Source organism: Mustela erminea, chromosome 17 (genome assembly GCF_009829155.1).
Source record: "Mustela erminea isolate mMusErm1 chromosome 17, mMusErm1.Pri, whole genome shotgun sequence".
Lineage (NCBI taxonomy): Eukaryota > Metazoa > Chordata > Mammalia > Carnivora > Mustelidae > Mustela > Mustela erminea.
The window spans coordinates 44887512-44910496 of record NC_045630.1 but is presented as its reverse complement, the minus strand read 5'-3'; the positions used below and the strand labels follow the sequence as shown (position 1 = coordinate 44910496).

The window sequence follows — 22985 nt, the reverse complement described above, 5'->3', positions numbered from 1 at the left end:
GAAGCAGATGATCATTTATCAAGAAATCTGGGGCGCCTGGGTGGCTCAGTGGGTTAAGCTTCTGCCTTCGGCTCAGGTCATGATCTCAGGGTCCTAGGATCAAGCTCCACATTGGGCTCTCTGCTCAGCAGGGAGCCTGCTTCCTCCTCTCTCTCTGCCTGCCTCTCTGCCTACTTGTGATTTCTCTCTGTCAAGTAAATAAATAAAATCTTAAAAAAAAAAAAATCTAAACTCTGAAAACACCCAAACAATGACACTGTTCTAGAGGATTTCAAAATGGTTATTTAGCACCATGTTAAACATTCAGAGCACGGCAATGACCAAAGAGAGACTTGTTCTAGTACATGATGCCTGATGGTGGCTTGATCCATGGACTGCAACAGTGGTAGCAGAGCGGCCGAACCTGAAGACAGAAGCAAGGCAGTCCAGACCGAATGGGCACTCACAAGGTTGTCAAGGCCATCTCACTGCTACATATTTAGGGATGTTTCTCACGAGTTCATGTTCAGATGGCTAACAACCATTATAAAACACCAATGTCCTTTCTGGATCAATGGGCTCTTTCGGGGTTATCTAAGATCTAGAAATATTGCAAACCCCAAATCTAAGAAGGGACCACATATTCCAAGTAAAAGATCTCATGTTGTACATCCAAGTGACATTCGAGGTGGTGACCAACATAAATTTGTTGCTACCGGGTGCCTGGGTGGCTCAGTGGGTTAAGCCGCTGCCTTCGGCTCAGGTCATGATCTCAGGGTCCTGGAATGGAGTCCCGCATCAGGCTCTCTGCTCAGCAGGGAGCCTGCTTCCCTCTCTCTCTCTCTGCCTGCCTCTCTGCCTACTTGTGATCTCTGTCAAATAAATGAATAAAATCTTAAAAAAAAAAAAAAATTTGCTGCTACCACAACATGCCATCATCCAATCTTGTTTTGTTGTGCTCTCCTCTGTTCCCACTTTCTCACTCTCCTCTGCCTCCTCCCGGTGCACCAGCCATTTCCATAGCAACCATGGGTGTTAAAATGTGTTGAGGTGCCCGTGCTTAAAAACTTGCAATAAACTGGTCCCTGTCAGAACAAAGGATTACCTTATCTACTTACAAATTATGTTGAACCCTGCCCATTAAGTTCAGGGAGAAATTTAGCTTTTTACTTACTCTTTACTAGATAATCAAAACCCAAATCCCTGAGATGATGCCATATTAAAGTTATCCTCGTCTCTTCAAGCTCTCAAACATCCCGTAAGGGCAATGGAAATATCCTTTCCACGTACACCAAGTCTGATCTTTCTACCTACACACTTTTCTGAAAATACTAAGCTCTTTATTCTCAAAATTTACAGCACAAGCTACACACAGTCTCTTACATTGGCTATTCTTACATTTCAAATAGCCTTTTGAGTAGCAAATAACCAAAGACCTACATTTAAAGAAAAAATTACACACTTAATACCATACAGACAGGAAATAAGCTCCCAGGTGACTAGGTAGCTCAAAATTCGGTTGTATGATAAATGGATTCAATTTTTAACATTCAAAACAATTCGAACAGCATCACGTTCTGGGATGTTGCTAGAGATCTAACCTGCCATTGCTCTAAGTATGAGCCAGTACCTAAACTAGAAACTATCATGTCATAAAAGGCTTGAATAATTTATTATTTTATACTCCTGTAGAGAAAAAATTTTAGGGGATACTTTATTAAGCAGAGCTTGGGGCAAACTTTCAAAATATCAATTAAGTCATTTAACCTGACCATAGCGTATCTAGTACAGATGGCAAAGATCCAAGGACTATCATCCAAGGGCAATCGAAGGACCTACTAGGCTCCTGAGGGCTCATTCTTGGCTCTGACAGACTACGTATACATCATCTCTGCAAACTTCAAAACTCTACAAAAATTAGCCTTCACCTGAAGCAGATAAATCAAAATAAGAAGCCTAACTGGACTGAATATATACAAGTATGTCCAAATTTAAAAGGCCAAGGCAGCTTGACTAGGTGGTAAATTGATTTATCTGTAGTGATCTTCTATTAGTATGTAACCAAAGGACAGGTCTCACCCCACCAGTCCACCCCAGTAAACACAGGTTGCTAAAAGAGCACTACCATCTTCAAAGTTAACAACGGTCACTAGGGTAAAGGAAAAGTTTTTGGAAAAGAATGAGAAGTAAGGATGACATATGACCCTCCTACTTCATATACAAAGAAAGTGCATTATTATTTTTGGAGTTGTCTATAGAATGGTCTCAATTGCAGCCAGTGCTAAATGTTGAATAAATCCCATTTCTAGAAGTCATCAACAAAAGGAAAAATAAAAAAAAAAGAAAAAGTAAAAAATGTATAGCCTTAACCCAAAACTTACCTTCTCTAGAACTTCTGCATTTATGATGTGAGGTAGGCAGTGCAGGAATATTGCCTTCTTCTGTTCTTTTCCTGTAATTGGAACTTTCTTCTGCACTTTGCTGGAAAAAAAAAAAAGGGAAAGATGTCTGTCAGTGCCGTAAAAATGACTGAGACCCGGGGATGTAGCAGTTCCGTCCTGGCTCACCAGTCAGCGTGCGGCACAATGGGTTACGCACAAGAAAGAGATCTCTGGAGTTCGCAATAGTCATCAAATAAAGGCAACACCTCTCCTTAACTCACTGTGAGCAGCACTAAGAGAATCCCAAACCTAGGGGAATAAAAAAATGTCTGCACAAAAGGCCAAAATCTACTGTTAAAAATAGGCTATCAATGAAAAGCCTCTAGACTACAAAATTAGGCATAATTCAGAAAACATGAGAAACCCTCAGCATATACCAAGAAGATCATAAAGTTTTCCCAGGTCTCAAGAAGCTTTAAGAATGGCCTGACATGAACTCAAGCAAAAAGCCTGCTAAAATCTAATAAAGCAGTTTTCTCAAACACCTATATATGGACACCATCACACACACAGGCATACACAAACCCCAAAGAAAATGCAACTGGAGGAACTGAAGATCAGAAGTGCTACATCCCAAAGAAAAATTCAGAGACTGGAACTCTGTTATGGGCAGAACAGAGAAGTTCACTCTGTCCCTGGTCTGTGAACTCCCAAGAACCTTTCTTGTTAAATTCTTACCACATTCAGAGAAAGGTCTTGGGAGTCCAAGATCCATAGGTACAGAGAAGGGGCCACTCTGTACAACAAAAGAAGTCACCGTGTGGTGATTTTACCTTCAGTTGGTCTTGACTTGGAATATCCATACTGTGATCCTGTGCGAGAGCGAGAGTCTGAGCAGCATCTGGATAGCAAGTAAAACAAAAGGAAAACCTTCCCTGGTAATAACCGTTCTTTCCACATAAAAAGGACCTCAGCAAACAACCCTGGAGCCAGGTGTGCTCCCTAAAGATGTACGTCTCCATGTTGGCTGGGCAAAGCTCTCATCCAAAAGGGAAAAATCAAAACTGATAAAAACATCAAAGACCAAGACAGGCTTTGTTCAAAATGTTATTACCAAAATGTAATCTGGGAGAAAATGAAAAATAACTAAAAAATGTTCATGGCAAACTTTCACATTTTTCTATGAAAGTGATTCCAACCAAGAAATAATGGAGAGTATTTTTTATTCTCTTCCCATAGATGTTTATTATCCAATCTGCCTAACTTGTAAACCGCAGCAAAAAAGTTCGGTCTTTAATTTTTACTTTCAACTGTTAAAGTTATACAGGGTTATGAAATCTGAAAATCTGGAATTTTCCTCACTTGCTTCATAACACAATAGCACCTCGTGCAGACTTACATTCTAAAGCATCAGTGATGATTTCCTGGTTTAAATTCCCAATACATGAATATGCAGTAGTTTTTTTAATTAACATGTTTTACTTAAAAAAAAAGTTTTATTTTTCCCAGTTACTATAAACATTTCCTAAGAAAGAAGGGAGAGCAGATAAAAGTTTTTCTCAAAGCCAGTGAAAGCAAAGAAAACAATAACCTGAGAGTAATTCTCAGATAGTCTGAGAGAAATGTATTTTGAGGACTTGGAAATTTTTCAAGCAGAACAGAAGATGAAAACTCAGCTACAGGAAAACGACAAAGTGCAGAGAATTTAGTAACCTAGACCGCTCATTATATGAGGTTATATGTAACTGAAATGTTCCCAAATAAGTCTACCAAGGGTTGGGTTCGTTAGCTACTATCAGATCCAGAGATAAGGCATTTATGGAGAACCCCATCCTCACGTCATAGAGGCTGCCAGGGAAAAGAATATGGATCCTCCAAGTGGTTTGATAATTCAGTTAGTTTGCACAATGCAAACAATTTCAGAACTGTAATCCTAAAGAGCGTGATTTCGACAAGAATTTTTATAGGTCAACAGAGAATACTGAGAAGTTCGAGAGACAGCATTTTCTGACCCCAGTGGGCTTCAAAGATCAACTAACGAGACAATGCAGATAAAGCATTTCTTTACTAAAGCAACTTGATATTGTTATTTATAGTTCTAATGCCTTCCTATATCTTCCTCAGGTTAAAACATTTAGAAGCAGGGCGCCTGCTGGTTCAATCTGTTGGGCATCTGCCTTCGACTAAGGTCATGATTACAAAGTTCTGGGACTGAGCCCTAAGTCAGGCTCCCTGCTCAGTGGAGAATCTGCTTCTCCCTCTTCTCCTGCCCCTCCCACCAACTAGTGAGTGAGCTCTCACTCTATCTCAAACGCCCTCTCTCAAATAAATAAGATCTTTTTAAAAAAAATGAAAATTTATAAGCAAAAAGAAATTATGTGGGAAAACCACAATATACAAAGGAATTTTAAACTAAATAAACCCTGTCATTTATTTGTCATTTTGTTGGTATACATGTGGAGATTTGGACAAATGCCTCATAAAAGAGCCACCTTTACTTTAAACAATGACATTTTCTCAACCATCAAAATAAAAGGTTTATGGGGCGCCTGGGTGGCTCAGTGGGTTAAGCCGCTGCCTTCGGCTCGGGTCATGATCTCAAGGTCCTGGGATCGAGTCCCGCATCGGGCTCTCTGCTCAGCAGGGAGCCTGCTTCCTCCTCTCTCTCTGCCTGCCTCTCTGCCTACTTGTGATCTCTCTCTGTCAAATAAATAAATAAAATCTTTAAAAAAAATAAAAAATAAAAATAAATAAAAAAAAAAATAAAAGGTTTAACCCACTTGCAAAGGTGTACAGCAGGTGATATAAAAAACATTTTTCTCGTTTGTCCTTTTAAATAAAACACAAGCAACCCAATTCATTCAGATCAACAGCAATAACCAACCACAAGCACCAAAGCAAGGGCAAGTCAAGAGCAGACAATCAAAAGTACTTTGGGGCAATATTCTGGTTTTTAACAAGGTACTATGGTTATACAAGATGTCAGTTATCATTTGGGGAATCTGGGTAAAGAATATTTGGAACCCTTTATTATACTTTTATTACTTTTTTCTAACTAAAATCATTTCAAAGTGACAAGAACAAACAAAATCTTTTAAACATTTCATGTTCAGAGAGAAATGTGTTAAGAAAAATTAATTGGGGCAAACTCTGTTATGACATCAATGTGTGGCCCAATGAAAAGCCCAAGAACCAGTCAGTCAGAAAATATCCGTTCTACGAATTATCTTGGACAAATCATTTATTCTATTAAGAGCAAAAATCAAAGGGGCGCCTGGGTGGCTCAATCGTTAAGCGTCTGCCTTCAGCTCAGGTCATAATTCCAAGGTCCTGGAATCAAGCCCCGCACAGGGCTCCCTGCTCGGCGGGAAACCTGCTCCTCCCTCTCCCACTCCCCCTGCCTATGTTATCCTCTCTCGCTGTGCCTCTCTCTGTCAAATAAATAAAATCAGGACGCCTGGGAGGCTCAGTTGTTAAGCATCTGCCTTCGGCTTGGTTCATGATCCCAGGGTCCTGGGACTGAGTCCCACATCGGGCTCCTTGCTCAGTGGGAAGCCTGCTTTTCTCTTGTGTTCCCTCTCTCGCCGTGTCTCCTCCTTCCGGCAAATAAATAAATAAAATCTTTAAAAAATAAATAAATAAAATAAAATCTTTTTTTAAAAAAATCAAAAATCAAAACCACAAACAAACAAAAACCCCTCCGTTTCAGCATCTCCAGACCTTCCTCACAAGGTTGTTGTTAGGATCAACTGAAATATTATTGAAATGTTCATTTTAATATATGGCATGTTAAATGCTCCAAGTGCAAGAGAAAGAGAGAGGAAAAGTGAGAATTAGACCCACTCGAGTTATCCAGAGAACAATCAGAAAACAAATTCTACTGAAAGCGTAGATCAGCAAATATAAAATCCTCCGTGCAGTTCAAGCCTGCAGTGAACATCCCAGGAAAGCCCTATTTCACAAGTGACTGAATTTCAATAAAGCGCTATATTATTTGCAAGGCCTTCCCTCTCAACAGAAATTTACAGCTGGGTGAAGTGGGCAAATGGCTCAATGAAGACAACAGGCTCCAAAATTCAATATAAGTTCAAAGACACATTTCACTATGAAAGCAGTCTCTCTGCTCTCACGTTAAATCATAAATCTTTATTAGGACTGGATTCTTTTCAATTATTTGTTTCACTAAACTACTGGAAGATAACCAATCTAAAAGAATCACAAACTTGGCTTTCTTTAAAGGATAAGGTTACCTAAAATCTAATTTGAAACGCACAAAAGGCCTTCACAGAGAAATGGGGCGGGGGGTTCATTATTTGGAAAGGAGTAACAGATAGGGTTACATTTCAGTTATATCCAGTTTTCACCTATTTCTAACACACTACACTTCAGACCCCAGAGCAGTCCGCTTCCTGCACATACGGAATAAATTAAACCCTGAGGACAGTATTTAAAAGATATGGAATTGGGGCACCTGAGTGGCTCAGTGGATTAAGGCCTCTGCCTTCAGCTCAGGTCATGATCCCAGAGTCCTGGGATCGAGCCCCACATCAGGCTCTCTGCTAGGCAGGGAGCCTGCTTCCCTTCCTCTCTCTGCCTGTCTCTCTGCCTACTTGTGATCTCTGTCAAATAAATAAATAAAATCTTTAAAAGATATGAAATCAAGCAAAGGGTGTCAGACAAACTGGCATTCATATAACAGAAAGCTAAAACCATTAGGTGAGAGGTTCCTGGGGACCCTGATAACAGATAACAGCATGTGCGCCCACAGAATCAACATCACTGAAAGAGGGACAAGTCGACCTTTACATGGCTCAGGTGTGATGCAAAAGATGTACAAAGCACCACCTACGAATTCTCAGCAAAAAATTTAAACTTGAAACTATTCAAGCGTTACTAGTTTAATGGAAATAAAAGAAAAAGAGAAGCACGTTAAACGACATCATAAGGATACAATCTTGCAACCACTAGAATGTGGGAAATTCTATAGGACAAATGATCCATTTCTTCAACAAATAAATGACATAAAAATAAAAGAAGGATTGTTTTATAAAGATACTTACAGGCATATCAACCAAACGCAATGTGTGGACTTGGTCTGGATCTTGATTTCAACAAGCCAAATGTAAAAGGCCTTTCTGGGATAACTGGGGGTAAACTATACACATACTGGCTATTGGATAATATTATGGAGTTATTATTTATATTATTAATAATTTTCTTGGGTATAAGAATGACACTGCAGTTCTGTTTAAAGGAAAATGGTCCTTATCTGTTCGAGATTTTAAAAGTATATCCAGATGGAAAAAAATAAATAAAATTAAGGAAAAAAAAGTCCATATGAAGCAAATGTGGCAAAATGTTAACAATTACTAAGTCTAAGAGATGGGCATTACACTAATCTATCTAGTATATCTGAAATTTTCCACAATGAAGTTAACATCCTAATAACATTCTATATGACAGGTGTCCCTCCCAATCATGCCAACACAGCATTTCATTTCCATCTTAATCCTGCTTGTTTTCCCATCATTTGCCCCCTTGAGCTCAAAGCTGTGATACAAGCTGAAGAAAGAGGATGTGACGTACCTGTAGTAGCAGAGGCTAAAGTGATAAGATTCTTTCTTAGCATATCATAGAGAGGGCTGTCAGAGACAAAAACAAAAACAAAAACTTAATAACCCCATGGTTTTCCATTAAAATGTTATATGTCTATTTGGTACATGATCTTTCAACTTTCTCTGTAACACATGGAGAAGCAGAATATTTTCCCCAGAATAGATTTGTTTGTAATTATTTAAATGTCAAGATACTCATGTCCAAGTGCTTGTGTTACTTTGCCCCCATTAAGACACTAATTAATTTACATTTTATTTAATGAGCTAACAGTAACACAAGATTTCCCTTGGAGACCATTCCTTCCCACGAGGAATTAAGTTTTACAATTTTAACTGGGGAAGGGGTGGAAGGGAGTCTAACCACAGTAAGACAAAATGAGCACAGAAGAAACAGTCATCACAAAGCTATAGAAAGAAAACAATGGCTTCTTAATTACTAATCTGCTTTTCACTCTGTAACAACCATTTACACCCCCATGTGGCTGAAGAAAGTTGCACAACAGGTCAAAGAAGTTCTACTGCGATTCTCATGAAGCCCATCTTCGACCTCAAACCGCCCAGCGATGCTACATTTCGCTCATCAGCTCAGTCTTCCTCTCTGTAACAGCTGCTTCACAAAATTCTAACCTAGCCACACCAAGCTCCCTCTACCCAGGCCTTTGCACATGATGTTCAATCTGCCAGTTCTCCAACCCTCTCCCAGAGCACTCCCATTCCTCACTCATCCTGCAGCTCTCGGCTCAAATAGCACTTCCTCAAGGAACCATACAGACCCCAACCACTAAGACCCTAAATCCCACCCCAACGCAGCTTCATGTACCTCTTTGTCTCTAACTCTCACAGTGTAATTTACTAAGTGCGGTGTGATAAGCTGATAGAAGACGGGGAAGAGCATCCACTGTCTCACTGCTCCTTAAACTCCATAGAATCTGAGATCGCTGTTCATGAACACATTCTCAGGGCCTCACAGGAGACCCTTAAATATTGACTGACTAAAGGAATAAATAACCACTAATATCCTATGGAGACTGAGTTGTTAGAAGCACCCAAAAAGACAAACAAATCTTCAATCTTCTTACCTTGGATCTTTCACGGAGAAGCTCTGACGTCCTAGCAGTTCTCCTAAAAGATCTCCGCCACAATACACCATATGCTGCTCCCGCTGATCATAAAGCTTCTTCACCATTATGTACTGGCCGAGATAATGCATGACCTGCAGGGCAATAAAACCACAGGAAGAGGTCTGTCCAGCTGCTCCAAACACAAGTTAATTATGAGAAGGGAAGGTACATTAGTTTGTTAGAAAAAGAGAAACCATGAGTGAGCATGAATGTCAGTGCTTGTGGAAGGAGTCCTATGACAAGACGGTTGTCCCCAACTACTAGGTTCAGCCACTTATTATCACGCTGGACATCAAGAGACTTACTTTTAAAATAGAACCGCAGCGGCCTGACAGTGAGAAAGAGTGTTGAATTTACCTAGTATCCTCATAAAAATGTTCTCACGAGTCCAAATAAAGAGGCCTATTCCATGACTAGAATAAACTTTGTATGTGCCTGGGCCATAAAAATATATTCCAAGTCCAGGGACACACATAACTATAAGACGCTTCTGATGCATATTCATTTAATTCTTTTTTGGCAAATGAAGTACAATGGTTAACAAGCCATCAGCACCGTAAGTGCGTAAAACACAGAATCTAGTGTCTATCAAATAAAAATTTAGTCTATCTGGCTTTTTTCACAGAGTTCACAAAAATGGAAGGAACTCCGACAAGATCATGATTCAAAAGTTTTAAGTGATCTATTTTTTCCTAATGTTTTCTCCATGCAGATTTTTAAAAAATACTTAATAATTAAGTTCACTTAACGACAGTAAGACCTCTGCTGTCAGAGACCACATGCAAACCAAAGTGGCTATCTGTATCTTTAGGCCCCAACTTCTCAGGAATTATTAGACACCTGCACAGAAGATGTTTCCAACACTGTCCCCATTATATTGGTACAATAATGCTCCTAAGCTCCCTTCTATACCAAGCAACATTTCGCCCCAGATCATCAAATACTTAGGGGGAAGTAAGATGGGGAAGAACAAGCACTGGAAGAGAAAAAGGAGGAAGTTTTATATTTTATCTGTCCAACTTCCGGAAGAAATAAATCCAAAATAAGCTCTTCTAAGACAATATAGATCATCTACCCTATAGATGTGTACATAATTGTCTGCAGCCACTGCCACAGCATCACCACCTCTAACTCCCAGAGCTCCAGCTGAAGAAGGGGGAGAAGGTAAGACCTCTACACTAGGGCTTGCACAAAGCAGACCACTCGAATATCAACTGGTGGTAAAGCTCTGAAGAAGTGACTGACTACAAAAAGCCACTTGCAAGAGTGTGCCCTCTTCTGGAGGGGTGAAGAAACCTCACCGTTACAGTCCTGGTACTGCTGCACCTGTGAAATCGGACACTATCACAAGTCCACTGAACAGATCTGCAAGCTTCCATTCCAGCATCTGGTGCGAAAAAGTGTTCAGGGGCACCTGGCAGGCTCAGTCAGTAAAGCATGCGACCCCTCATCTCAGGGCTGTGAGCTCAAGCTCCACATTAGGTGTAGAGATCACTTAAAAATAAAATCTTAAAAAATAATAAAATAAAATAAATGCATTCAGCTAAAAAAACGTTAAAATAAAACATTAATAATGTATACAAAATTACTACTCTCATTATACCATACTGCCTCAATGCACATACTGAGAACCAATATTTAAAAATAAAAAATTAGCAGGGCGCTGGGTAGCGGGGGTTAACCAGGGTTAAAGCCTCTGCCTTTGGCTCGGGTCATGATCCCAGGGTCCTGGGATCAGGCCCCGCATCAGGCTCTCTGCTCAGCATGGAGCCTGCTTCCCTTCCTCTGCCTCTCTGCCTACTTGTGATTTCTGTCTGGCAAATAAATAAATAAAATCTTTTAAAAAATAAAATAAAAAATTAGGGGCGCCTGGGTGGCTCAGTCGGTTGAGTCGCTGCCTTCAGCTCAGGTCATGATCCAGTCATGATCCCATCATGATCCCAAGGTCCTGGGATCGAATCCTGTATCAGGTTCCTTGTCTAGCAGGGAGCCTGCTTTTCTCTCTACCTCTACATGCCATTCTGCCTGCTTGTGCTCTCTCTCTCTGACAAATAAAGAAAATGTTTTTTAAAATAATAATAATAAAATCTTTAAAAAATTAAAAATATTAGGAAATTCTTCTTTATGCACCAGGTAAGGTCAAAATTCATAACAGAGAGCTTCATATAAACTGACTCTTTGCAATTTCTTCCCCAGTAAAATATTCTTTCTGACCAATATGTACTTAATTTCTTCTTAACCCAGGAAACCTCTACCACAGGACTGAAGGAGATAGCATAATTCATTTTAACAACTTTACTGATATAAAATTCCATACATCAGGGGACCTGGGTGGCTCAGTCAGTTAAGTCAGTTAAGCACGGACTTGTGGTTTTTGGCTCAGGTCACAATCTTATGGGGGTCATGAGATCATCGAGCCCCACACCAGGTCCCACACTTAGTACAGAGGCTGCTTGAAAATTCTCTCTCTGTCCCTCCCCCAATGCATATGCCCCTGCTCTCTTTCTCTCAAATAATTTTTTTTTTAAAATTCATACTTTGGGACACCTGGGTGGCTCAGTCGGTTAGGTGTCTGCCTTTGGCTGAGGTCATGATCCCAGGGTTCCGGGTTTGAGTCCCACATGGGGCTCCTTGCTCTGCGGGGAGCCTGCTTCTCCCTCTGCCTGCTGCTCCCCCTGCTTGTGATCTCTCTCTCTCTTTCTCTGACAAATAAGTAAATAAATAAAATCTTTAATAAAAAAAAGATAAAAAATAAAAATCCATACTTCAATAATAGTTTCAGAATTCTAAAGATACAGTCCAAAATGATGTACTTAATTTAAAATGATAAAGTAAATATGAATATTCTAGAAAATCTAAAATGCTCCCAATTTGTTTCCTTGAGATATAATGGCTCAGAAGTTCAGTGTTCCTTAAGTTTTTCAGAAAGCTTAAAAAAAAAAAAAAGCTTGATAATTTTGTTTCTTCCCATTAGAAAAGGTTAGATTTTTATCCAACTAAATGCAAGCAGTTCAGAGAGATTAACATTTTAATACTGAACCTTTTCCACTTAAGGAATTCAATTTGGTTTTGTTAAAAAACAAAACAAAACAAAAAACCTTTAGATGCTAAATAAGTTATTTAAATGCATAAGTGTTTAAAATAACTCACAGTGCTCAAAAGAGTATCTGACACATTTATAATGAAAAACTACTGCGTTTAATTCCTGCCTGGCAGTACATCCTATAAATCATCGACAGTGTCATTTTTTAATCTTGTACACGCTTTGCATTTTAACTCGGAGATCAATGAATTCACAGTTAATTTTATGTTTGGCTGACAACATACTTCAAAAGGAAATTTAAAGGAAATATGAAGTTCAATTTAGCTCAGCAGTCTTTAAAACAAGCAAAAGTTGCCTTTCCAGTACTTCAGGAAGAGAATTTCCTTTCTTGGGCCTGATGTCAGAACTACATATTCATCAGCTACTACTTTTTTTCTTTTCATCAGCATTTATTTCTCAGCTGTTCTTATAACTGAGAATTCTCCAGGTGCCTGGGAGGCTCAGTGGATTAAAGCCTCTGCCTCTGGCTCAGGTCATGATCCCTGGGATTGAGCCTCTTATTGGGTTCTCTGCTCAGCAGGGAGCCTGCTTCCTCCTCTCTCTCTCTCTCTCTGTCTGCCCTTCTGCCTACTTGTGATCTGTCAAATAAATAAATAAAATCTTTAAAAAAAAAACAAAAACAAAAACTGAGAATTCTCTTTGACGGCTTACCTCTTTAACAGTGAACATTTCTCCTTGTGCACCTGCTGCCTGCAAAATCTTCAAAAGTGGCTGTTTTGGTCGTACCTGATAGAAACATTAAAAAAACCTGTTATTTATATTCCAACTAGCTTGGTTTCTCAAACCCTAGGGAACAAGAAAAGCTCCTTAAATATATATATATTTTTAACAAACCCTGGTAGATACTTACCATCTAATAACATACAATCTTCCAATACCTAAAATAATAGCAGATAATCGGACTACTACCTGTTACCTCTCTGAAAAATCACATTTTCAAAAGAAAACACATTCACACCTACTAAGACAGCCAAAATAAAAAGAAAAAAGGAAACAAACATTGGCAAGGGTGTGGAGAAACTGGAACCCTTGTGCACAGCTGGTGGTAAGATAAATGGTTCAGCTGGTGTGGAAAATAGTTAGGCCGTTTCTCAGAAAGTTGAACACAAAATTATCGTATGACCCAGCAGTTCCCCTCCTAGGTATAAAGTAGAACTGAAAGTAGAACTCAAACAAGTATTTGTACACCAGTGTTCCCAGGAACATGATTCACAATAGCCAAAAGATGGAACAACCCAAACAGCGCCAACAGGTGGGCAGATAAACCAGATGTGGTAAAAACACACAAGGGATAGTGACTTTGACATCTCTTGACTCTGACTGTGGAGTCTGTCTTTAACCACACAGTTTTATCTTTAAAAATTTTTTTTTTTAATCTTTAAAATTTTTATGGTCAAATTTGTCTCTCTCTTCCTCTTACAGCTTCTTTGGTTTTGTCTTATTTAAGGCCCCTCTCATCCTGAAGTTTCACAACCACGTCCTAAATTTTCCTCTAACATTATTTCACTTTTTACATTTAAATCCTCATCTATCTGGAATTTGTTTTTGTACAAAGTTTGAGGTCTTCATTTGTTTTCTTCCAGAGATGGACAATTATATCAAAACCATCTATTATACAAGCCACATTTTCTCCCAACAAATCCAAATTCTACTTTCATCATACACTAAGGTACACAATACTATATGTATTGTGCAATGTTTATGAAGACAAGTGACAAAATTATGTATTTTTACATGTTAGAGGAAAAGAACTGAAACAAGACACACCTAATTAGTAATAGTGTTGTCTTAGGGGGAGGGGATTTTGGGCAAAGAAGGGAAGAGACAGTCAAGGAGTCTCTATAGCTAAATACTTTATAAGTAAACACATTATAAAACTGAATTTTATAAGAATACATTTGCTATATTTACAATTTAAAATTAATTTTAAAGAAAACAAGCTTGTTAAAATGAAGCAAGAGAGATGGAAAACAAACATATAACTTGGCCCCAAATTCTCCATTAGCCACCCATATCCTAAAACATAAATTTTCAAAATGTACTGTATTTTAAGCAATGTGTAACCTCCACATCTTTATTTAACCAATAATCAATTCAAATTTTGAGCAGTGAAACTATTTATTAGTTTCCCTAATACGGAATTTAAAAAATAATCCTTTCTGCTCTACATAAAATCCTAAGTCAGTAAAAGTCAGTAAAGTTACCTACGTGCTCCAACTCAATTTTTTAAAAGCTTACAGAAAACTAGGAATGCCTAAAAATGATTTACCTGATTGGTCTGTTCTGGAGAGATCCTGCAAGCACTGTCAGAAGTTGAACACTGGGCAGAGGTGGAAAGTGAGGTCATTTTGGCAGTGAAGAAATTGCCGTCTGCTGATAAATCTACAAGGAAAAAAAAGTTATGAAATCTCTTCTAAAGCAGAAAATTTTCACTTTGAAGATTTACAAAACAGCAGCCAGCAGAAGGTTAAAAAAAAAAAAAAGACACATGTATCAGAGGACCCTACACAAATGGTTCTCGATACTCTTCTGATCCCTTTCTAAATTCAGATCCTCCAAAAAACTGGAGAGCTTAATTAAGAGTCAGAGCCATCCATGCTTCCCTCAGGTGAAGTCCGAAACAGAAACAGGTTCAGGCATGCTCCAACTTCCACAGTGATGATAATGAGTAAACTGTTTTAGCCGAAAGTCAAATTCACAATCATTACCTCCCCAATGGGTATCAGGGTTTCAGTAACTCCTCCCCTCTTAACAGTGCTCAAGAGCACCCCCTGGAAGACAACAGATCATAGAGCTGGGGGAATTGCCAAGATTAAGTAATAGATTTATGATTCCAAGGGCACATCAAGAAAAACCTCTGCAACATGTTGAAACATGTCTTGGCCAAGCAACTGCAAGAAAGTGAGAGTCAAATTACTCAGTATCAGTTAAGGCAGTTAGTTTTTAATACCTGCCAACCCCAAAGAGTATAGCAACTAAATGCCTATAAAATGGGTTAAGCCAAGGTGGGCACATAACGTGTGCCAAACCTAAAGAGTATAGCGATCCCTACAAAATGGGTTAAGCCAAAGTGGACATCTATCATCAAGGAAAGCTGTAACACGAAATGAAATAGAGTAAGGCTCAGTGAAAATTTTTCAACTTCTACCATCTCTCCTTTAAAAAAAAAATTTTTTTTTTAAGAGGGAAAATAAATTTTTAAATAAACTTGTTAAAGTTTACCATCGGGTCTTTTTCTAGTAAAAAGGTGATAAGTGATCAGTGAAATTTGTGATAACAAGGCACATCAGGGAAAAGGAGAAAGGGGCCTGGAAAAACTGACAAATGGTCTGGATAAAACTAACAAGATTCCTCAGTCTTCTGAGAATACTTACTGACTCTAACACAATTCAAATTCCTCCCTCCCCCATCGGCTTCCCTTGCCACAAAATGGGAAGTCAAATAGGATACAAGCATAATTTACAATTTTAAAGCAGCTAGCTTTTAATTAGCATTTCAAACCTTATACCCAAAACGCCAGTCCAGATCTCCCCAAACCTGCCAGTCCTGCAAGTCTTCCCCACCTCAGCAATCAACTCCATCCTTCCAGCTACTCAGGTCAACGACCTTGAAGCCATCCCTGATTCCGTTTTCTTTCACATTCCACACCCAGTTCATGAATAAACTGGAGAGCTGTTATCTTCAAAATACAAACTCTAGCCATTTCTCACCACTTCCACTATTACTGCACTAATCCAAACCACCTACCTCTCAACTGCACTACCCTCCTAAGGTTTTCTTGCTCCCACCCTTGCCCCTCGAGCTCCTAACCTCCTCCTCCTCTTGTCTACTCAAATGTCAGTTTACCGAGGAGGCCTTCCATGACTACCCATTTTTAAAACTGCAGCTCCCAACCCCCAGTATTCCCTATCCTTCTCTGCCTTATTTTTCTGTATCGTCCTTATTACCAACCAACATACTATACGTTCTAATTCCTTATCATGTAAAACAGAAGCAGCAAGAGGGCAGAGATTTGTATTTATTCATTAATCAGTCCCTGATGCCGAAACTGACAATTACATACATGTTACTGTAGAGTAACATGATGGTCACAAGTATCAGTAACAGTGTGGATGCTGGGTGCCTGGCTGGCTTAGTGGGTGGAGCATGCGACTTTTGATCTCAGGACTGTAACCCCACGTTCAGTCTGCAATTAACCAAAAATAAAATCTTAAAAATAAAGAAATAACAGTGTGAACGGTTTCCAAAAATGGTCTTCAATGCATCTCCCAAGTAGCTCTGTGACATTTATCAACAGAATACAGCGGAAGTGGTAATGTGCCAATTCCAAGCGCTGGCGGCTTCATTTTTTGTGCTCTTAGAGAACCGTAAAATCTGACGGCTTTCCTAGAGACCACATAAAAGGGCCGTGTGGGGAGGCCTAGTTGTCCAGCTCATCACAACCTTCTAGCCACTCCCTCCAAAGCAACACATGTAACAGGACATTCCAAAAGCAGCTACTGCTTGACCAGAGCTGCATGACAGGCAAGAACCATCCAACTAAGCCCACAAAATCGTAAGAATAAATCAAATGGCTGTTGTTTTAACTAAGTTGTTGCATGGTTTATGACACAGCACTAGATAATCAAAACAAAAGGCGCAGACTCTGTATCAGGCACACATTAACCCATTTAATACATTTAATAACCCTATGATGTAGGTAAAAGAATTACTACTATTATTTATAGTATAATAATTATAGTATAATAATTATTAGTAGAATATAATAAACATTATTCTTTGTTTTACATCTAAGGCAAGAGAAGTATAGAGATGTTATTTGCCCAAGATAATACAATTCAGTGAATTGCTGGAGTCGATTTCAAACTCAAGAGTTCTAAAGACCTCACTTAGTAATATATTTTTGCCCCTTAGACCTCAATATACAGAATTAATCATAATCCTTTTCTTCAACAGACTCTCATTGTTTATCAGCACATGACCCACTTTTCCTTGATTCTTCCTGATGCAATAAACATCCTCAAAGCAGTACTCTTGACAACCACCTACATTTAACTAGAATATCCTTCCCTAGCCCATTCCCCTGCCTCTCCCCAACAATCATCCTTATCCTGTTTTGATTTTCTTTCTTCCTTTTTATGCATTTTAGTGCATCAAAATGGAATGCTACAAGTAAGTATTTTTAGGTTAGCTGCTTTTAACTTAAAAGAAGCAGGTATAGTAATTTTTGAGATTTTTGTTTCACTAACAATTCCTACTGTTGTGTCACTTTACTTACTTTTTTTTTTTTTAATTAACATATAATGTATTATTGGGGCACTTGGGTGGCTCAGTGGGTTAAAGCCTCTGCCTTCAGCTCGGGTCATGGTCCCAGGGTCCTGGGAAGGAGCCCCACATCAGGCTCTCTGCTCAGCAGGTAGTCTGCTTCCTCCTCTCTCTTCCTGCCTCTCTACCTACTTGTGATCTCTGTCAAATAAATAAAATCTTTTAAAATATATATAATATATAATACCCAGTGTTCATTACATCATGTGCCCTCCTTAATGTCCATCACCTAGTTACCCCACACCCCACCCCTCCAGCAATCTTGTTTCCTGTAATTAAGAGTCCTTAGTTCTTTTTTTTTTTTTTTTTTTTTAAAGATTTTATTTATTTATTTGACAGAGAGAAATTACAAGTACACTGAGAGGCAGGCAGAGAGAGAGAGAGAAGGAAGCAGGCTCCCTGCTGAGCAGAGAGCCCGATGCGGGACTCGATCCCAGGACCCTGAGATCATGACCTGAGCCGAAGGCAGCGGCTTAACCCACTGAGCCACCCAGGCGCCCTCCTTAGTTCTTTTTTAAAAAAATTTTATTGTAAACTAAATATAACATAAAATTTACCATTTTTAAGTGTACAATTTAGTAACATTAAGTATGTTCACAATACTGTACACCATCAACACTATCCATTTCCAGAACTTTTTAATCACCCAAACTGAAACTCTGCACCCATTAAACAATGAACTCTCCCCTCAGGACCTTGTGATCACAATCCTACTTCCTGTCTCTATGAATATGCCTATACTAGATAACTCATATAAGTAAAATCACAATATTTGTCCTTTGGTGTCTGGCTTATTTCACTTAGCATAATGTTTTCAAGATACATCGATGTCTTAGCATACCTTATTTTTCATTCATTTTGACTGTTGTATAATAATCCACTGTCTGAGGAACATTTGGATAGTTTCTACGTTTTTACTATTATGAAAAGTGCTACTTGTAATATTCATGTAGATGTGCAAAAAAGGTGTCTCTTGGGCAGATCTACAAAAGAAACTGCTCGCTCATAGCATACATGAATACTCAACTTTAGGAACTGATACCAAAGTGTTTTCAAAGTGTTTGCACCAATCCACAATCCCAACAAGAATCTGTAAGATAGCCTGTGAATCCATCTCCTCTTCATTATTTGATGTCGTAAAACTTTTTTAACTTTTGCCAATAGGTATGGGCTTTTTCTCTGTTCACTAATGATAATGATACTAAATCTCTTCATCTGCTTAGCAGTCTTGCTTTCTCTTCTATGAAACATCAGCTCATGTCTTCTGGACATTTTCCTGATTTTGTTATACTTAGTTTGTAATAGTTATTTATAAATTTTTAATATTAGCCCTATGTCAACTGGGTGTCCTGCAAATATCTTAACTTATATCGTCTTTTCCATTTCCTAGAAGGTACTTGTATGAAAACTTAATAAAATCAAATTTATATTTATCAATCTTCTCTTTTTTTAGTCAATGGCCCCTCTGATGTAAGCACTCTTTTATTCCCTGAAGTCTCATATTCACCAATCCTTTCTACTAAAAATTTGCAAGTGTGTGCGGTGAAAGGATGACATTTTATGACCTTTAAATTCTTAATCTGGAATTGACTTTTTTTTTAGAGATCAATTTTACTCTTCCTCCCTATAGATAGCCATTTTTCCAGCTCAGTTTATTGAACATGCATTCTTTCCTGCCAGCCACCTCTTTTGTAAACCGAATTTTCCTTACATACATGGGTGCTTGAGTTCTCTATTCTACTCCAAGGACTGATCAATCTATGTTTACTCAATTTAACACTGTCTTAATTCCTATCTTATAATAAGTATTCCTATCCAGTAAAGCAAGTCTTTTCCTCCATGTTCTTTTTTACAAGTGACCAGCTTATTCTTGGCCCCCCAACTTCTTAAAATTTTTAACTTTTTAAGTTTTCAATTTTAATTCCAATATAGTTAACATTAGTTTCAGGTGTGCAATATAATGATTCAACAATTCTTTTCTTTTCTTTTTTTTTTTTTGGTCAGAGTGAGTGAGCACAGGCAGAGTGGCAGGCAGAGGAAGAGGGAGAAGCAGGGTCCCCACCGTGCAAGGAGCCCGAAGCGGGACTCAATCTCAGGATGCCGGGATGATGACCAGAGCAGAAGGCAGCTGCCCAACCAACTGAGCCTCCCAGGCGTCCCTGATTCAACAATTCCATACATTTCTCAGTGCTCACTGTAAGTGTACTTTTTAATCTCCATCACCTATTTCACCCAACCCCCACCCACTTTCCCTCTCTTCTGGTAACCATCAGTTTGTTCTCTGTGAGTTTGTTTCCTTAGTTTGTCTCCTTTTTTTCCCTTTGCTCTTTGTATTATTTCTTAAATACCTCATGAGTGAAATCATATTTGGTTTTCCTCTTATTTCGCTTTGCATTACACTCTCTAGCTCCATCCATGTTGCAAATGACAAGATTTCTCTTCTCTCTTATAGCTGGACAATATTCCAACATACTGAGCATATACACCAACCTTCTTTACCCATTTATCAATAGATACTTTGGCTGCTTCCATAATTTGGCTATTGTACATAATGCTGCAATGAACATAGGGATGCATGTATCCCTCTGAGCTAGTGCTTCGTATTTTGGGGGTAAATACTCAGTAGCGCAACTACTGGATCATAGGGTACTTCTATTTATGCTTTTTGAGAAACCTCCATACTATCTCCCACAGTGGCTGCACCAGTTTGCCTTCCCGGTCCTTATCTCTTCCATATATAATATTAACATCATCTTTACCAAGTTCCATAAAAATTCCTGTTGGGATTTTGAATGAAATTATACTTTATATACATATCAAACTGTTTTCTCATCATCAACATCATATATTTCTCTATTTATTAAGGACTTATTTAAGTAAAATTTTCCCTTTGGAGATTTAACACGTCTGTTAAAATAATTTCTAAAGTTGATATTCTAATACTATTGTGATGGCTTCTCTTTCATTATAATTTTTAGTTTTTACATATATATAGAAATACCAAGGACTTTCAATAATCTTCTATCCAGTCACCTAAATGTACGTAACTATTTCTAATAATCTGTCTGTGCATTTTTCTATGTAAATAATTATGCCACCGGCAGATAACAAAATCTTATCACCTTCTTTCCAATTCTTATGCTCCTGACTTCTTTCTTTACTGCTTAGGACTATCAGCACAATGTCAAATACACACAATCCTGGGCATCTTTGTTTCTGACTTTAAAGAAAGTGCCTCTAATGTTTCCCTACATTTTTTTTTAACTGTTTGTTGTTCTTTTACAGTTACTCTATCAGTTTAGAAGGGTTTCTCTTCATCCTCATTAGCTAAAAACATCATGGAAAGTTGTTTTTATAAAATATTCTTTCTGAATCTATTGAATTGATCATGATTTTTTTCTATTAACCTACTGATGTGGTGTTTCTGAATTTCATTTCTGGATTTTCTAAAATTAAATCCTTACACACCTGAGATAAACCAAACTTGGTTTGGGAGTATTATCCTTTTTTGTACACTGCTGGTTTTGATTCGCTACTTTGTTTAGGTTGTCAAGTCTGTATTAGGGAATGAAATGGATCTACAATTTTCCACCGTTAAGTTTTTGTCTAGTTTGGATGTCAGGGTTAGCAGGCTTAATAGACTCAATTGTTGAATAGTGTCTATTTTTCTATTGCCGGGGGAAAAAAAATTCTACAAAATAAAGATGTTCCGGTCCTTGAAAAATTGGTAGAATTAACCTTTGAAACATAAAACTCAGGGTGCCTGGGTGGCTCAGTCGCTGGGTGTTTGCCTTTGGCTCGATTCGTGATCCCATGGCCCCAGGATCAAGCCCTGCATGCTGCAGGGAGCACTCTGCCAGGTGGGAGGCTGGCTTCTCCCTCTCCCACACCCCCTGCTTGTGTTCCCTCTCTCACTGTCTCTGTCAAGTGAATAAATAAAACCTTTAAAAAAAAAAGGAAGAAAGAAAGAAAGAAAGAAACATAAAACTCGGCGTTTTCTTTCTGGGAAGGTTTTTAATCGCTATTTTAATTAAATAAATATTAGATTATTCAAGCTTTTTATTTCTTCTTCCATTTGTCTAAGTTTTCAAAAGTACGGGCATATAGTTGATATATTCTCTTTTAATCTGTGTACAGACGCATCTTCCTTTCCATTCATGATATTACATTTTTTCTTATTACCTCTTCTACTCTTAAAGAATTTGTTGATCATTTCCCAGTTTCTTAAGCTGGACATTTAGTTTACTCCTTCACTTATAATTTGAATATTTAAGGCTACAAATTCCTTCCCCCTCCCACCCCAACAATATTTTTTAAGTTAGCCCACAGATTTTGCTATATAAAGTTTTCATTATCATTCAGCAGTGTTTTTCAATTTCCATAATTTTTAAATCCCTGAGCTTGATAGCTATGCTTATGCATACTATATTTTCTAAATTTACGTTTTTGTGATTAACTCTTAATAGCACTGTGGGGAGAGATCATCCTCTCTGTAAAACCTGTTCTTTGAAATTAAGGCTTTTACCTGGTCTGGTTGGCGATCAATTCTATAACGTATGCTTGCAAAACTCTTGTTATGTTAAGCTTGCTAGTTTTTTATAATCTTATATATCTACTAATTTCTTAGTCTCACCTATAAATAATTAAGAGAGATATAATGAAATCTCCCACTACAAAGGTGGACTTCTCCATTTATCCCAGCGTAGTTCCACCAATTCTACATCATCTATTTTAAGGACTTTTAATCAGAAGCATACGTGCTTTAAACTGCTGTATCTTCTTGCTGAAATGACATATTACTATCATTATATGGTCATTATATAGTGATTGTCATTACATAGTGATTCTTTCCATCCCAATTAAGACATTCTGTCCTAAAGCGCATTTTATCTAGTATTAGTGAGGTCATGCCAGCTTTAATAATTCCAGGTATGTATTTTCCCCATCTTTCTATTTTTACATGCCCTTAAACTTCTGGTGTGTCTCTTGTGGGGGGGAAAAAAAAAAAACAAAAAAACACAAAAACATGTATCTGAACTTTGGATTTCAATCCAGTCTGCCAGTTTTTACCTTTAACTAGAAAATTCAGTCCATTCACTCTAATTAGTATGTATGGATGTTTCTACCATCCTGACTTAGCATTCCAGTTTGTTCTACTCTTCCTATGCTTAATGTTACTTTTTTTTTTTTAAAGATTTTATTTATTTATTTGACAGAGAGAAATCACAAGTAGGCAGAGAGGCAGGCAGAGAGAGAGAGAGAGAGAGGAGGAAACAGGCTCCCTGCTGAGCAGAGAACCCGATGCGGGACTCGATCCCAGGACCCTGAGATCATGACCTGAGCCGAAGGCAGCGGCTCAACCCACTGAGCCACCCAGGCGCCCTGTTACTGCCTTTCTTAAAAATTCTATCTCCGGGGCGCCTGGGTGGCTCAGTCATTAAGAGACTGCCTGTGGCTCAGG

At 38.4% G+C, this 22985-nt stretch overlaps 1 protein-coding gene across 8 annotated transcripts in view; it reads right to left on the bottom strand.

The window, feature by feature from the left end:
* Positions 1-22985, bottom strand: part of MDM4 (MDM4 regulator of p53) — a 41309-nt gene that overhangs the window by 8440 nt on the left and 9884 nt on the right. For 5 of the 8 annotated variants that reach the window (XM_032317045.1, XM_032317046.1, XM_032317047.1 and 2 more), the window contains 6 exons: positions 14469-14581; positions 12851-12925; positions 9055-9188; positions 7947-8002; positions 3194-3261; positions 2361-2460 (listed from right to left, as the gene is read on the bottom strand). In XM_032317045.1, coding sequence (XP_032172936.1) covers positions 2361-2460; positions 3194-3261; positions 7947-8002; positions 9055-9188; positions 12851-12925; positions 14469-14546 — 511 coding nt within the window. In that variant the 5' untranslated portion in view covers positions 14547-14581. Of the gene's footprint in view, positions 1-2360; positions 2461-3193; positions 3262-7946; positions 8003-9054; positions 9189-12850; positions 12926-14468; positions 14582-22985 lie in introns of those variants that run through there. The other 3 variants (XM_032317052.1, XM_032317051.1, XM_032317050.1) reach the window with 1 other exon arrangement.